The sequence below is a fragment of the Wyeomyia smithii genome, chromosome 3 (assembly GCF_029784165.1).
Source record: "Wyeomyia smithii strain HCP4-BCI-WySm-NY-G18 chromosome 3, ASM2978416v1, whole genome shotgun sequence".
Classification (NCBI taxonomy): Eukaryota; Metazoa; Arthropoda; class Insecta; order Diptera; family Culicidae; genus Wyeomyia; species Wyeomyia smithii.
Genome location: NC_073696.1, coordinates 248360675 through 248376064, shown reverse-complemented (window position 1 = coordinate 248376064; position 15390 = coordinate 248360675). Strand labels below are relative to the sequence as shown.

Genomic DNA, 15390 nt, shown 5'->3' with positions numbered 1-15390 from the left:
CCACAGTAGTTTTTTCAACCAAACGTTTTGGCACTTCATTAAAATTCTTTTTCGTTTTTGTTTGCCGCAACCAAAACAAAATTGTGTCTCCGATATCTCACCTTCACTTACTCAATGATTGGGCCAAAGACCAGCTGTTTAGCAACACGGCAAGCTGGACCCCTTTTAAATATTGTCACACACGCGTGCACCTACAAAACGGTAGCCGAAAAGGTCCTAGGGAAGGAGGTGCAAGTGCGGGCACTCACCTCAGAAGTGACTCTCCAGCTTAAAAACCTGGACGAAATCACTGAGGGGTGCGACATTGCACAAGCCCTTAAAGCGAAGTGCGGGGTGGAGGTGGCTAAGGAGTCAATCCGCCTCCGCAAAGGTCCGGCGGGGACCCAGGTAGCTACCTTCCGACTACCGTCGGCGGACGCTAACCTGGCCCTGAAAGAGGGCAAGTTGAAGGTCGGCTGGTCGGTATGTCCTCTGGGCATACTACAGCAACCAGACATTTGCTTCCGGTGCTTCGAGGGCGGACATAAGTCCTGGACCTGCAAGGGGCCCGATAGAAGCCAGCTGTGCAGGCGATGTGGAGGTGCAGGCCATAAAGCAAAGGACTGTGGGGAGTCTCCCAAGTGCATGGTATGTTCCGGGAAACGGGACGCCAAACACTTTATGGGAGGCCCCAGGTGCCCAGCCGGTAAGCCGGCTGCGAAACCACGGGCGTAAGGGTGACGCAACTGAACCTGAACCATTGCTTCGCGGCTCAGCAGCTGCTACACCAAGCAGCCACTGAGTCGTTGTCGGACATCGCCGTCATATCGGACCCCTACCGCATCCCTCCCGGAAACGGTAACTGGGTTGCGGATAAGTCCAGATTGGCGGCCATATGTACGACGAGCAAGTTCCCGGTTCAGGAGGTTGTCTCAACCTCAGAAGAAGGGTACGTAGTTGCTAAGGTGAACGGAGTGTTCTACTGCAGTTGCTATGCTCCGCCACGTTGGTCTACCGAAAGGTTCATCCAGATGGTCGACCTCCTATCCATGGAGCTAACGGGCCTAACGCCGTTGGTGGTGGCGGGCGACTTCAACGCTTGGGCTGTTGAGTGGGGAAGTTGCTTCACGAACCAGAGGGGCCAGATCCTGTTGGAGGCTTTTGCAAAGCTCAACCTAGATCTGGCCAACGTTGGGAACAGAAGTACATTTAGCAGAAATGGTGCGGAGTCGATCATCGACGTGACGTTCTCCAGCCCAGGACTGATCAAGAACTGGAGGGTAGACGATGGCTACACTAATAGCGACCACCAGGCGGTCTGTTTTAGTGTAGACAACAACGAGAGGGGGCAAGCGACGGGTAGAGCCAACACTCCGACCGTTCGCGGGTGGAAGACATCGCACTTTGATGCCGAGGTATTCGAAGAGGCAATGAGAAGGGAGCGCGAGGGGGGCAGTTGGCTTCGCCCGACTGCTGACCAACTAGTTGCTATGCTATCGCGGGCGTGCGACGCCACCATGCCTAGGACTCGCCAACCTAGGAATGGAAAGCCACCGGTTTACTGGTGGACGGACGCGATAGCCAACCTTCGCAGTGCGTGCCTCCGTGCAAGACGGAGGATGCAGCGTGCGCGAAACGAAGAAGAGAGGACAGAGCGCCGCGCAGCATTCAGTTCGGCAAGATCGATGCTAAAGAGTGCGATAAAGGCCAGCAAGAGGGCCTGCTTCGATAGGCTATGTGCGAGTGCCAATACAAATCCGTGGGGTGACGCCTACAGGATCGTAATGGCCAAGACTAAAGGCGCGCTGGCGCCTGCAGAGCGATCACCAGCGATGCTGGAGCGTATCATCGAGGGACTCTTTCCACGCCACGAGCCAAGTCCTTGGCCTCCGGCGGTCGAGTCTCACGTCCGACGTTCCAGTATCTCAGACATAGACCAGAGATGGTCGGCCAACCTGCCGAGCATCCAATCCGTGAGCGACGACAGCCGTGTCGAGGCAGGGGAGGAGGCAAGGGTTACGAATGAGGAACTCATCGTGATCGCCAAATCCCTAAAGGTGAGCAAGGCACCGGGACCGGATGGTATCCCTAACCTGGCGATCAGGCTGGCGATAAAAACGGCCCCCGGGCTGTTCAGGGCAGTCATGCAGAGGTGCCTGGATGACTGTCTCTTTCCGGACAGGTGGAAGCGGCAGAGACTGGTCTTATTGCCGAAGGCTGGGAAACCGCCAGGGGACCCATCGGCATATAGGCCTATCTGCCTGCTGGACACCGCGGGCAAGGTGCTTGAGAGGATCATCCTCAACAGACTGGTGAGGTACACGGAGGGTGTACACGGTCTGGCAAGTAACCAGTTCGGCTTCCGGAAGGGCAGGTCCACGCTGGACGCAATCTCTTCCGTCATCAAGACGGCGGAGGTAGCAATCCAGCGCAAGAGAAGGGGAATACGCTACTGCGCAATCGTCACGCTCGACGTGAAGAATGCGTTCAATAGTGCCAGTTGGGACTCCATAGCGCTCGCGCTCAGGAGCATCCATGTATCGGTGTCGCTGTACAAGATTCTGGAAAATTATTTCCAGAATCGAGTACTTGTTTACGACACAGAGGAGGGTCAGAAGTGCGTCCCAATTACCGCAGGAGTTCCGCAAGGTTCTATCCTGGGCCCGGTGTTGTGGAATGTCATGTATGACGGAGTGTTAAAACTCAAGTTCCCTGTAGGGGTTGTGATCGTCGGCTTTGCAGACGACATAACGCTGGAGGTTTACGGCGAGTCTATCGAGGAGGTCGAGTTGACGGCCGCGCACTGTATACGCAAGGTCGAGGACTGGATGCGCTCCAGGAAACTGGAGCTCGCGCATCATAAGACGGAGGTCATGGTTGTGAACAACCGTAAATCGGAGCAACAGGCGGTGGTCAGAGTCGGAGACTGCACCATCACCTCGAAGCGATCCCTGAAGCTCTTGGGGGTTATGGTGGACGACAAGCTCACGTTCGGGAGTCACGTCGACTATGCCTGTAAGAGGGCCTCATCGGCTATTGCAGCACTATCTCGTATGATGTCCAATAGCTCAGCGGTTTATGGCAGCAAGCGAAGACTTCTTGCCAGCGTGGTTTCGTCCATACTTAGGTATGGTGGGCCAGTGTGGTCCGAAGCGCTAGGTACTAACAGTTACCGTGGCAAACTGGAAAGTACCTACAGGCTCATGTGCCTGAGAGTTGCGAGTGCGTATCGTACGGTGTCATACGATGCAATATGTGTCTTGTCCGGCATGATGCCTATCAGCATCGCCATCAAGGAGGACAGAGAGTGTTTCGACCAACGTGACACAAGGGGCATACGAGGTACCAGAAGGTCATTCTCGATGCTCCGTTGGCAGAGGGAATGGTCTAATTCCACAAAGGGCAGATGGACGCACCGACTCATACCGGAGATATCCGGCTGGGTCGGGAGACGACATGGCGAAGTGAACTTCCACCTGACACAAATCCTGTCAGGCCATGGTTGTTTCAGGCAATATCTGCACAGGTTCGGACACGCGGTGTCCCCCATGTGTCCCGAGTGCGTGGAGGAGGAGGAGACTGCTGAGCACGTCTTCTTCGTATGCCCCCGTTTCGTAAGAGCGCGGAGCAACATGATGGCTGTGAGCGGGCCTGGCACTACTCCGGACAATCTAGTCCGGAGGATGTGCGACGACCCGGACATCTGGAACGCGGTCTGTGCGGCCGCCTCTCAGATTGTTCTGGAGCTGCAACGTGTGTGGCGGGTCAACCACCAACACGCCAGTGGTAGCTAATTACCAGTCTCCAGGTAGTTAGCTAGGAGGTTATAAGAGTAAAGAGGGTGCATCACGCACAAAAGCCACTTCCCGACGTAATACTTAACAGTCGTTCCGGGAAGACCAGGGCTGGAGACTGGAGGGGTTTTAGTGGGTCGGGACAGGGATAAGTAGGTGTCTGGGGGAGTGTAACTACCCCAGCATCTCTCCCCTAGTCTCATCCCCACACCCTGAGTTCTCTTCTCAGGTGTCTGTTTGCAGATTTCCCCGCCACCTTTAAAAAAAAAAAAAAAAAAAAAAAACACACGCGTGCCGCCAATCACGTTTGGAGCAGAAAACCTGGAACAAACCGGGGTATCATCTTGGCTCTTCTCTTAGGTATTTCGCGAGGAAACAATAAATCTGGCAACATTAGTGTTGCCAAAACTCCAGAAACCACTGAAACTGACGTAAGCAAAGAGATTCGCAAATTACGAACACGCATTATTGCACCTGCCATCATGGTGCGTAAAAAGCTGGATAGATCCTGTACACTTAACAGTTTGCTGCGAAGTCTGTGTATAATAAACAGGAGCTCGAGTTCCGATTTGGAATGTGGCACCAAGGCTTTTTTATAGCAGCACAGACGAACAGATATACCACAGAGAACAGACTAACAAGCAAACGATAAAAAGTGTGTAAAACAGATTGCGCACGCAAAAATATACTCTCTGAATTACACCCCCCGTCATGTTGAGTGGTAAACTAAGATGTGATGTCGCTACCGTCGCCGTAGAGCGAACGGCATAGCCAATATATTTTAACGTCAGTACCAACGGGAGTGAAAAGTACATACACTGATGAAAATACAGTCTGTTTAGCGACGGTAGCGACATCACACTTTACTTTACCACTTAGCATAACGAAGGGTATTATTTGGAGGATAATTCATGGCACACATGAAAAATTTTACACACTTTTTTCAGACCGTTTGTTCGTCGCCTGTTAGTCTGTTCTCTGTGGATATACCACGAAATTCATTTTTGTGGATTAAAATAACAGTCCATTCAAATGAGTTTCAATTTCCAGGAATAATCCCGTCGCAGTGGGGATGCTGATGTGCTTTATGAACTCATTTGACAGTTATCACGCGTCTTGCTGCCAGTAACAGTATAAATAAAAGATATGGTTGCTAGAAATGCTGTAAGTTTATCTTTACCGATTATGTTCAGAAGGTGTCACACAAGTTGATCGAAACATCATTTTAGAATTTTGTATAGAGAGGCACGTCTGTTTTTCTGTACAGCAGTTGATAAATTTTGAAAAAATACCTTTAGAATAAGCAAAAATACCATTTTGCAACCAGGAACCGATTGACATCATGGGTCTTTATTTGAAAACTGTAAACCGCTGAATATATATGAAATACATTCTCTCTTCTTTTTACTATTTCGATTCATTCCAACGGATCCGTTACTACAACAAGCAGTAGGGTCGATATCAACTTTTCGAATTTCGTGTAAAGGTAGGGATTTAAAGTTGCTAAATTGCAAAATTTCAGCCTAATCGTACTTAGTAGTGCCTCGAAGTGGTTTGATTTTCAATTTTTGTTTGACCGATAATAAAGCACAGCTCACAAAATTTTCGATATCAAAAATTTTTTTTTCCGATATCAAAAAATTAAAAATTTTATATCATTGTCCATCGCTTTTTAAAGGAAAAATTAAAATCGCTTCAAATCGCTACAATGACAGTTAGTATATGGGTGAACTGTCATTGTAGCGATTTCGAGAAGTTTTAATTCGTGATTTAAAAATTGAATGACAATGATAGAAATTTTTCGAAAATCACGTTTTGCTTACAAAACGCAGCTATTTCAGATGACATAAAAAACTGATATAGCTAAACAACCTAATTTCACAATGTTGAACATTATTTTAAATATGTTTTGCCCGAATATACCCGGTTTTGTTTTTCACATGAAATGACATATTCTATAACCATTCTAGTACGCCAACACGTTTAGTACATTTCGGGGTTAAGTTCTAAAAATAAACATTTTCTTTCAAAACTGGGTGAGTGATCTTGATTCATCTAAAATTGCAAAATTAGTGATCTTTACGGCGGATACACCAAAAATTTCGTGACATTTTTAAATGGCATTTGTTCAGACGTTCTCAATTCTTATTTGTAGTGAATATTGTGATTGAGCGGTAGACTGAACCTTCCGTCTACCTCGATTGCAGCTTCGATGCGCTGTTTAAAAAGTGACTACTGCTGTTGCTAGTAGTGCTTAAAGTTGCTAGCTCCCCTAATCCCGAGGAAAAAAGCAACTAAGACCCGCCAAGCCTCAAGCACTCATGGGCAATCCGAGCTTGACCTACGAAATTTTGCTCTATCTGAATTCCTTCTACTTCGGGATGTTCGCAACCTGTGAGTTGGGAATGATGACCCTCAAGGCAGTCAACTTACCATATCCGCATCAAGTCTTGGTACAGGAAACAATAATTTTGCTTGCTCTTTGTTTGGTCGAAACGATAAGAATTATATTCGGCCGGAAGGGAAGTCTCAGCGACCATGGTGAGTAAACACGAGTGAGGGATATTGCATTAATTGAATGATTGTTTCTATTCTAGGCTGGCAAGTTATATTATCAGTTATCCTGACTATTCCTTGTGCGCTTGGAGTTAGTTATCTCCTGTTCTATCAATTACACCGGTTGCGCCTCGAGTACATCCTATGTGCCTTAATGTTATCTCTTCATACAGCGGAATTACTGTTTGCCCTATTATTTATTTGTTCACTTTGCCGTCCAGTTTCGTATGAATAGGTTCTCCCCTCTCAATATTAATTTTAAATCAGCCTAAAATGCAAAGACTAAAGTTTTTGTAACGGATGCCCGCAATCAACTACAATTGTAAGAAGATATTAAAATCTCTCACCTAAACGGCAAATCAGAAATTGATCTGAATTCAACGTTACTAGTTAAACAAAAAAGAGTATCGATTTTATGTATTTTGATTTTCGATAGTTATATTTTGAATATTCGTTTGATCTTTTCGCGGAATTCCCTGATGGTTTCACAAGTTGAAATAAGCAGTAGAGTAATAAAACACATCGCAGTGCCCTGGGAAAACCAGGATGATTTTCAAACAAAGTACGATTATTACAAAATCTTAAATTATGTTCGAAGACCTAAGACAACGGTAACTTAACCAAATATTTTCGTTACATATTATATACTCACCGATTTGTTAAGGCTCGTTTTGAAACGCAGTTTATTTCGAGTACATTTGTAGGATTTAAGTAAGTTATTTTTGATTTGTAAGTAATCGATCAAAACTGGAATTTTATTTATGGGTTTTATAAATGTATTTTGACATCTCTTCGAATGTAGCTCTAGAGCCGCAGGCGCCAATTGAAAGAAATACTCAATAGACTACCAAGTAAGACGTAAATCACAAAACGGGTTTGGCAAACCTTTGATCAAATATATAGCTGTGAAATCAAAGCAAATTTTTCAATGTTAGAACAAAGTTCTTTCAAAACCGAAGATAGTGAACGTAGAAGTAATAATAGTTTATTGAAAAACAATGAACCACACATTTTGGACAAATTGTTCTAAAGACCATAAAGAATAATGTATTCGATCAACGTGGTTCTCATAGCCTATATTGATATATACAACAAATTCAGTGTAACATAATACATACCATATACTCACATACGTTATTCATTTACTTCAATTCTTATCTTTCGAACAAAAAGATTTAAAACTGTAAGAATACTAAGCTGAACACTGCATAACAAATATATTTGCTAGCTGCTATAACACGGAAAAATGTCGAAATTAACGTTATAGATAGATGATAGCAACAAATCGTTCGAATAGATATTGTTCTTAAGCTTTCTATTCTCCAGATAAATCGCCTCTATGAATACTTCACCAGTCAGAATCTTCTTAATCTTTTCATCCGAGGAATATATTTGAAGAAAATTAACCGTTGAAAACAACTAAAAATGAAACATTGAAAACAACTAAAACAACATAGTAATTGCCACTCAGATACGGCTAGTGAAGTGCACTGTATGCAACTCTCACTCGATATACTCAAATATTTATTAATGAACGATTTTCTACTAAGAATGCCATACACTCATACACATCACTATAGCAGGAGCGTGCAGTCACGAGACATTTTCAAGACATAATCAAATCTATACATACTGTGTTCTTTTGTCATTATAATTCACAACAAAAGACTTTGTAATAAAGATATCTTTATACCCGATCATTACTCATTTGTAAAAGAAGGTATCGAGGTCTTTATTTTATACTTGAAAGAACCTCAAGATCAAAAAAATACTGACACATGACATGCTACATGTTCAGGTAGCTGATTTCTAAACACACCTAATTCCCATCAATTGGCAATGCGTCCAAGAATCGTCTCCCTGTGCCTTTAGAAATTTCCACAAAATATAAATTTAACAAATCTGGATTCTTTTTTAGTTGATCAACATAAATTCCATCGCAATGGACCCATAGGGGCGTATTAGAGAAGCTTCGACGATAAACTCGTCCTCTTCTGTAATAGTTTCGTGAAAAGATAGCTCTTTGATGTTAAGGATAGAGTTTTAGGTAGATTTCAGAACAAATGTCAAATTTTCACTTTAAACCCAAAATATTTTTAGCTTAAAGATAATGTCAGATAACGTGTGCTATTTTATGTTGCACAAAAAGTTAGGTTCCATTGTTGCGCACAAAAACTGTCACTTCACTTCAGGTTCGAAGAAGAAGAATACTACCTCAAAAATTGTAAAGAAGTAAATACAAATTTCGGGTTTTGTTTTGTAGACAGACATTTAAATCCAAAAGCAAAAACGCTGCTATGAGTTCCTGCACTAATTGGTTTAGAACTACAGAACCGTATGTTTCAAGTGCACTTTTTCCACTTTAATCAAATATTTATTGTTATTTACGACTTACAGTCTAATCCGGGGTGCGGCTGTGTGTAACGATCGCCTTTCCGATGAGTGTTTCTCTACTATCGTTGAGTACCTTTTCGAAACCATCGACAATGCTACGGATAAGTCCGTGGAGTGTACTGAAAGTGATATGAGGAAGTTGCAGGAAACTTCTCGGCTAAACGGAAGCGAATTCCAGCAGGTTACGCAGTCGTAAGCTTATCTGGTGAAGCGATCGCTCAAGTTTATGCTTGAACCGTCAGCTTTACAAACCGACCTTTGTCAACAACTGGCATTAGACGAAACGAAGAGCAACATTTTTGTAAAATTTTGGATACAGTCTACAAAAATAATACTCGACTCGCTGGAGGTAAAGGACGGTGAATCTACTACTGGAAAATTGAATCAACTGGAAGATGTGTCGTGGAAGGTACGGGCTCAACTATCTTCTGCCCCTCGACAAAAGGACAAACTGGCATTAGGCCAATTAGAGCTTAAGACTACTAGCGAAACAATCAACCTCGAACTGAATAGTGATGAAATTGTAAAATTCTATGATCAGCTGGAACGAATACAAGCGGAGTTAGAAGGCCTGAATACTAAATCTTAGCTGGTGGGCTGGAGGCTTGAAGTAACACTTTTGTTTCATAATTACCTATTCAATTTTTGTTTGATTATGCATGGTCAGAAATACAAAAAAAAATCACAATATTACATTCTATTTACAAGCTACTTTTGCTTCAAACTTAAAAAACGGTCCTTGAATTTTATTTGTTGAATTAATAATAATACGGCATTCTTTCTAGTGTATATGCATTCTGGTTTAACATATTTGTTTTGTTTTTTATTTCCAAGTAGTAAGTTTGTTTCTTTCCAAATTATTAGATTTATTTCAAACAGGCAAAGTTTACCATGGGTGACGATGGCCATACTTTGCACCACTGCCGGCGCGGCGTGGTGGAGACTTTCGAAAACCAGCGGGTACTACCGATGTCAGCACGACCTCGTCTGGAAAGGTTGTTCCGCCACGCCTATCCCGACTACCTGAGAAAGGATTTCTAGCTGCCAATTCACGAGCGGCTGGATTCAACGGATTCGGATTGGCATAGCGATTTGCGTTTCTTTCGTTTCGTTCCATTATTTCCGACACATAGTGGAGACCGGCATTCAAATGCTGGTTGCGTAATTCTGGAATGTCCCGCTCCAAGTTGTTTTTTAGATTACCAATTGTTCCCGATACTTGCCGTTTTTTCATGTACTTCATGATTTCGTTAAGAATCTTGACTTGATTTGCGTTAAGTTCATTCATCGAATTCAACTCTATATCACGATCGCGATCCGTTTGGACACTTATTTCAATCATGCGTGCTCGGTTCGCGGTTTGTGTGTTGACTGAGATGTACGTTTTGCTACGGCGTTGAATGCACTCTGAGCAGCTTAGAGTTTCTGTTTGTATTGATCGGTCAATTAGGCGTTTAGTTGTAGCGCCACCACGGACAGGAACAATAGTAATGGCCTGAATAGTACCGACATCTGCCACGGATTGAGCACTAGCTTCCGCTTTTTTAAATTGTGCCAACCTTTGAGAAATGTTGCCTTCGTCTAAGCCTAGCCTTTCAATCATTTGTTTCATTTTGTGGTTCACATTACGGAATGGCTCGCATAGGGCTACATCCTTTGATTTACATGTCGAGGCATACAGAACATTTTGATCATTCCAAATCAACGGGGAACGATTGTCTAGTTTTTTTAGATCTGTGTGGTATGTTGGAGCTACGTACAGAAATCGTGCCGATTGGACTTTCGTTTCTTGTTTATCTAAAATTGATATCGCTTCCTTTATATGTTGAACAACTGCAAGAAAAAAACACTTATTTTAACACAGTACAAATCATAGGTAGATGTAAATACCTTTATGATTAACTCTCGTAGACCTTTTACCCGCTCCAGGATGTCTTGAAGCAAGATAATCAGATAAATTAATTTTATTTTCCAAGAATAACTGAAACGGTCAATTTTTTTTAAATTAGCAACGGTCAAATTACAAATAAATATGGTATACCTGTGCGGTAATATCGTCCTTTTTATCCTGTTGTTCCGCGCTGCTTGCGCCTGCCATTTCTGTGGCTTTTTGAGCAGCAGCAGTTGCTGCTGCCATCATGGGATTCATTTGCATCATCATCGCCATCATCGGATTCATCTGAATCATCATCTTGGGATCGGTCATCATTTGCATCATCGCCGACATTTGACCCATCATTGCTGTTGGATCTTCAGCCGCGGTTTTCGTTGTGCGACGTCGAGATTGCGATCGAGACCTAGATCTAGATGTAGATCGTCGTCGACTGTAGGTTCGACTGCGCGATCGAGAGTTGCGTCTCCTGCTGCGGCTCCTTCTACCTCGGCTTCTAGATCGTCTATCTTTCCGTTCCCAACTTCTTGAACGCCGTCTGGAACGACTGCGTTCGTGTCTGCGAAATGCTGGCCTGCCAATATCATCTTCTTCATCAGACATAGATCGGCGTAGGTATACTCCGGGACTACGTGATCTCAATCGACTTCTAGCTCGTTCGAAATTTTCTCGATCTTTACGTAGCTGCTCTTCCCGTTGACGTTCTACACGTTCTGTATCATGGTGAAAATACCTTTGCGAAGAAGCAACTAATACATTGCTTCGTGCTTCCTGAGTAGGACTAGAAGGACTTTGAATGCGATTGTTCTCCTCCAGGCGTGCTAGTCTGGGATCTTTCTGTGGGACTTCTGCCGGAATTACTACTACCGAATTTTCCGCAACTGGTGTAGGGTCTTCCTCTACAGTTATAACTTCGCTTTCCTCAGCAACAATAGAACAGTCAGGCGAGTTAGATCGTTCAACAGGATCGGGATTTTTCTCCGGAGGTGCTGCAGGTTTCGAATCTTCTTCCGGTTCAGTTCTTTTTTCCACAACAATCCGGGTTTCTTCTACCGCCGGAGCAATGTTCCATGCCTCGTTGAACTTTCTTACCTTTTCAAGATCATCTTCCTTTTTCTTTCGGGCAGCTTCTTCTGCAGCCTGTTTCGCTTCTTCGCTACCTTCATCGGCATCCATAACATCGAAACTATCGAGTACCTCGTTCCAAAAATCGGCTGGGACACCATCATCGGCGCTTTCGTCAATAATGCTTGTTTTGGCGGCCATCTTTGCTCGCGTTCGATTGACCTGAAGACGAGAATATATTTTAGAATATAAGAATAAGTACTAAATAAAAACACACACCAACTACTCACCGTAACTTACTTATTCGTTATACAAGTCAGAGAAATGTTTTTGTATTACTAGAACACTATTTTTTGAGGGGATGCAACTTTTTTGAGGTACACATTCGTAAGCCGACCCGTTAATTACGATACGTCTTTCTTTTCGATTTGACACTCGAGTTTGATTCAAACGATAAATTTGACAAACAATCACCGTTGCCAGGTTGATTTCGTCGATATTTGTGAAGTGAAAGTATGTTGAGAAAACTCAAGCAGTTATTTCGTGGGACGCAAGGTCATTGCAACATTTCAATTGACAAAATTTCAAAATTTGAAGTGAAGTTATCATGCGAAATACATAAGATAAAATCTGGAAGATTAGACATTATCTGCCTATCTCGATACCTGTTCAATCCGGGTAATCCAGGTAATTCTGGACACCTGGCAACACTGCAGAACATTTTCGATTGTACCCACCAGGGTTGAATTGATTTCAATTTAGTTATAGATCATTGCATGTAACGGCCTAATCTAACTTATTGTGATTTGTGACAGCTTAGGAAGGCTTGTTTACAAGGTGCTAGAATTTGGAGCACCTATCCGATTTATTTTTGTTCTTACGATCATGGTGACCTATACCATTTGAAAAACCATGAGAAACTAGTAGTAATGACTAGGGGTAATAATTCGGTAATATTATACGATATTGGTGGATACATTCTGATATTTATCGTTTATCTATCACATTCGTATCCCTCCGACAATAATGTGCTGTCAAGAAGTTGTGATATAGGTAGACGGGTGCCTGAAAATGCAACGATGAATACTTTGTAATATCGAATATTGGAAATATTTGGCGATATATCAATAGTGTCTTGCTCCTAGAGAAATGAACACATTTAGAATAGTGTGAAACTATCCCGAAAAGCATCAGAACAAAAACCTTTTTTGGCTCCATCGGAAACAAATTTAAGTCTGCAAAATTAACCTTCCAGAACTTAGAAAAAAAAAATATTAGTTTCCATTAAACTCTACTAGAAATTTGAGAAGTAAATATTGAAAATATTACTAGTCCCTAGAGGCTAGACACCTTTATTTCTAAGAAAAATATTTCGATAATATTACACGATATTGGTTGATATATTTTGATATTTATCGTTTATCTGTCAATTGACATCCTCCAACGATAATGTAACGCTTGATGTAACGGCAACGAGCTATGATTTAGATAGAGGGGTGCCCGAAAATGGAACGGTAAATACTTTTTAATATTGAATATTGGAAACATTTCGCAATATATCAATAGTGTCTTACACCTAGGCTAGTCCGTACAAATACGTATTTCAACTGCGACATGCAGTCATCATCAGTGCTTATGTGGACTGGTAAAGAGCAAAGCGTAAATCCTAAAGATTTTTCAAATTCTTCCAGAACTGTCAAATGACGTCATCGTGCAATGATCCATAATGCGAACTAGAAATACTCAGAGAGAGAGAGGGAGAGAGAGATAGGCGATGAAAAAAACCGTCAATCTCGCAACTGGGTTTCACATGTCAGAGGCAGTGCTTTTCAAAGGATCGCAAGTTGACTGTTAAAACACGAATGCGACGCCTTCCGTTTTAGTTTCTAGGTGGCGGTCATTCGCTATGGCAGCGCTCGTTAATTACGTTCACTCTCCGATTATGTGTACGTGCAAGACACGAAGTGAATGCGGGCGATTGGTATCATTCTTACTGTTTCGTTTTGCGTTTGTTTTCGTATTTGTTTTTGTATGTCGGATTGGATTGGAATAGAACTTTGAAATTTGTGTAACATATGACAAATGCATAAATCGGTACTTAGGGTAGAGCGGGAAAAGTTGGTCATTTTTGGTAAAAATGTTCCATTACTTTATACCGGTAATACAGTCATACCTCGATATAAGGCAACTTTATTTTCATTACCGCTACGTTATATCGAAGCAAATTTTTTTTTTAAATTCATGCAAGAATGTTAATGTTTACTCAAAGACGCGCGAAAACCTATTTTCCATCACCTATCAGTAATTTTAAACCATTCTTAAGCCCATTGAGGACAATTTTTCAACAAGCATAAAAAAAGTTTTTTAATTGATGCAAGACTGTTGAAATGCAAAAATGCGCGGCAACCTATTTCCCATCACCTACCAGTAATTTAAAACCTTTCTTATGCTTTTCTTTAGAAAAAATGTCAACAAACAAAAAAATAGTTGATGCAAGACTGTGAATTGTTACTGAAGGATGCGTGGAAACCTAGTCCCATCACCCATTAGTATTTCAAAACCTTTCTCCTGCCCATTTGGGACTTTCGCATTGGTTTCATTGGTTTCAAAACTTACTACATATTTTCGAAGCAATTTATACCCCAAGAACAGTTGCTATATCATTTATATTCAATATCAATACATCTTAAAAAGTTACGTTATATCGAGGTAAAAGTTACGTTATACCGAGTTACGTTGAATCGAGGTTGCCTTCTACCGAGGCATGGCTGTATTATGCGAAAATATGAACTACATTAAACAGCTCGCAATTTTGCGGATACACTAAAGTTTTTTTTTTACAAGGAGACACGTAGCGCGGAAAAAACCCGCGTGAAAAACGCGTAAGTTCCAAAATCCGGGTAAAAAATGGCGTTAATTGTAAGATCTGCGTAAAACTTCACGTGAATTCCGAAGTCTGAGTAAATAAACTGGTGATTTCCAAAATTCGCGTAAAAAACAAGAAATTTCTGAAAACCGCATAAATTCCGAAATCCGAGTAAAAAACCTCCTGGATTAATACCGAAATTCGGGTAAAAAAAAACCCGTGAAAACTCTGAAATCGTAAATTGGGGTAAAAAAACCTGTAAATTCCGAAATCCGCGTTAAAACGCGTAAATTCTGGAATTTGCATAAAAAACAGCGTAAGTTCTGAAATCTGCGTAAATTCCGTAATACGCGTTAAAAGGCATCAGTGTATTTTTTTTTGAGCGGTTGACAGATTGGCCAATTAGCTCCTCAGGTAGGGTAGAAGTTGATCAGCGAGTGGGGTAAAGTGACAACTTTTATTTCGAAAGGACAATTCAGTTTTCCTCCACCAATGCATTAACGCAGTCTGTAGTATTTAGGCGGAAGTCAAATCGTTTTCAGTTTTTCGCTTAGACGTTCACAAAAGCTACTTATTATTGGATGAAAAAGTGTTACTCTCCCTTGCTTGACGAAAAGTTCACTAAGGTCGCCTTTTTTTACAGTTTTTTATGCAGGTTTATTTCATGTGGTCATTTTTACGCGGATTCCGGAAATTACGCGGTTTTTCACGCAGATTCCGGAATTTACGCGGTGTTTTTTTCTTACGCGGATTCCGTATTTTTTCATTTCGGAATCCGGAATTCACGCGTTTTTTCACGTAGATTCAGGAATTCACGCGATTATTTTTTACGCGGTTTCCTTTTA

At 42.3% G+C, this 15390-nt stretch overlaps 3 protein-coding genes across 4 annotated transcripts; 2 read left to right on the top strand and 1 right to left on the bottom strand.

The window, feature by feature from the left end:
* Positions 1-5740: 5740 nt before the first annotated feature.
* Positions 5741-8027, top strand: LOC129730295 (transmembrane protein 216-like). The gene is made up of 3 exons (XM_055689507.1): positions 5741-5809; positions 5929-6314; positions 6371-8027. The coding sequence occupies exons 2-3, from the start codon at positions 6095-6097 to the stop codon at positions 6562-6564; spliced, it is 414 nt and encodes a 137-aa protein (XP_055545482.1). The 5' UTR covers positions 5741-5809; positions 5929-6094; the 3' UTR covers positions 6565-8027.
* A 262-nt stretch (positions 8028-8289) lies between these two features.
* LOC129730294 (COMM domain-containing protein 10-like) lies at positions 8290-9529 on the top strand. Its single transcript, XM_055689506.1, is given in 2 exon segments — positions 8290-8664; positions 8727-9529. Coding segments are annotated over 2 exon segments (624 nt in total). The 5' UTR covers positions 8290-8626; the 3' UTR covers positions 9313-9529.
* Positions 9525-12112, bottom strand: LOC129730293 (uncharacterized). Of its 2 annotated transcripts, none has more exons than XM_055689505.1 (4): positions 11970-12112; positions 10765-11901; positions 10614-10704; positions 9525-10556 (listed from the first exon to the last, which is right to left on the bottom strand). In XM_055689505.1, exons 2-4 carry the CDS (start codon positions 11878-11880, stop codon positions 9610-9612), a joined length of 2154 nt encoding a protein of 717 aa, XP_055545480.1. In that variant the 5' UTR covers positions 11881-11901; positions 11970-12112; the 3' UTR covers positions 9525-9609. The 2 variants fall into 2 exon arrangements, with proteins under 2 accessions (XP_055545480.1, XP_055545479.1); XM_055689504.1 differs by having other exon boundaries at positions 11980-12105.
* Between the last annotated feature and the right edge of the window lie 3278 nt (positions 12113-15390).

Excerpts from the sequence above, each read along its gene's own strand:
- LOC129730295 (XM_055689507.1), top strand. The coding sequence starts at position 6,095 with ATGGGCAATCCGAGCTTGACCTACGAAATTTTGCTCTATCTGAATTCC. Across the intron at positions 6,315-6,370 it reads GGGAAGTCTCAGCGACCATG|GCTGGCAAGTTATATTATCA; the intron begins GTGAGTAAACAC and ends TTTCTATTCTAG.
- LOC129730293 (XM_055689505.1), bottom strand. The coding sequence starts at position 11,880 with ATGGCCGCCAAAACAAGCATTATTGACGAAAGCGCCGATGATGGTGTC. Across the intron at positions 10,705-10,764 it reads AGGACGATATTACCGCACAG|TTATTCTTGGAAAATAAAAT; the intron begins GTATACCATATT and ends TGACCGTTTCAG. Across the intron at positions 10,557-10,613 it reads TACGAGAGTTAATCATAAAG|TTGTTCAACATATAAAGGAA; the intron begins GTATTTACATCT and ends TTTTTCTTGCAG.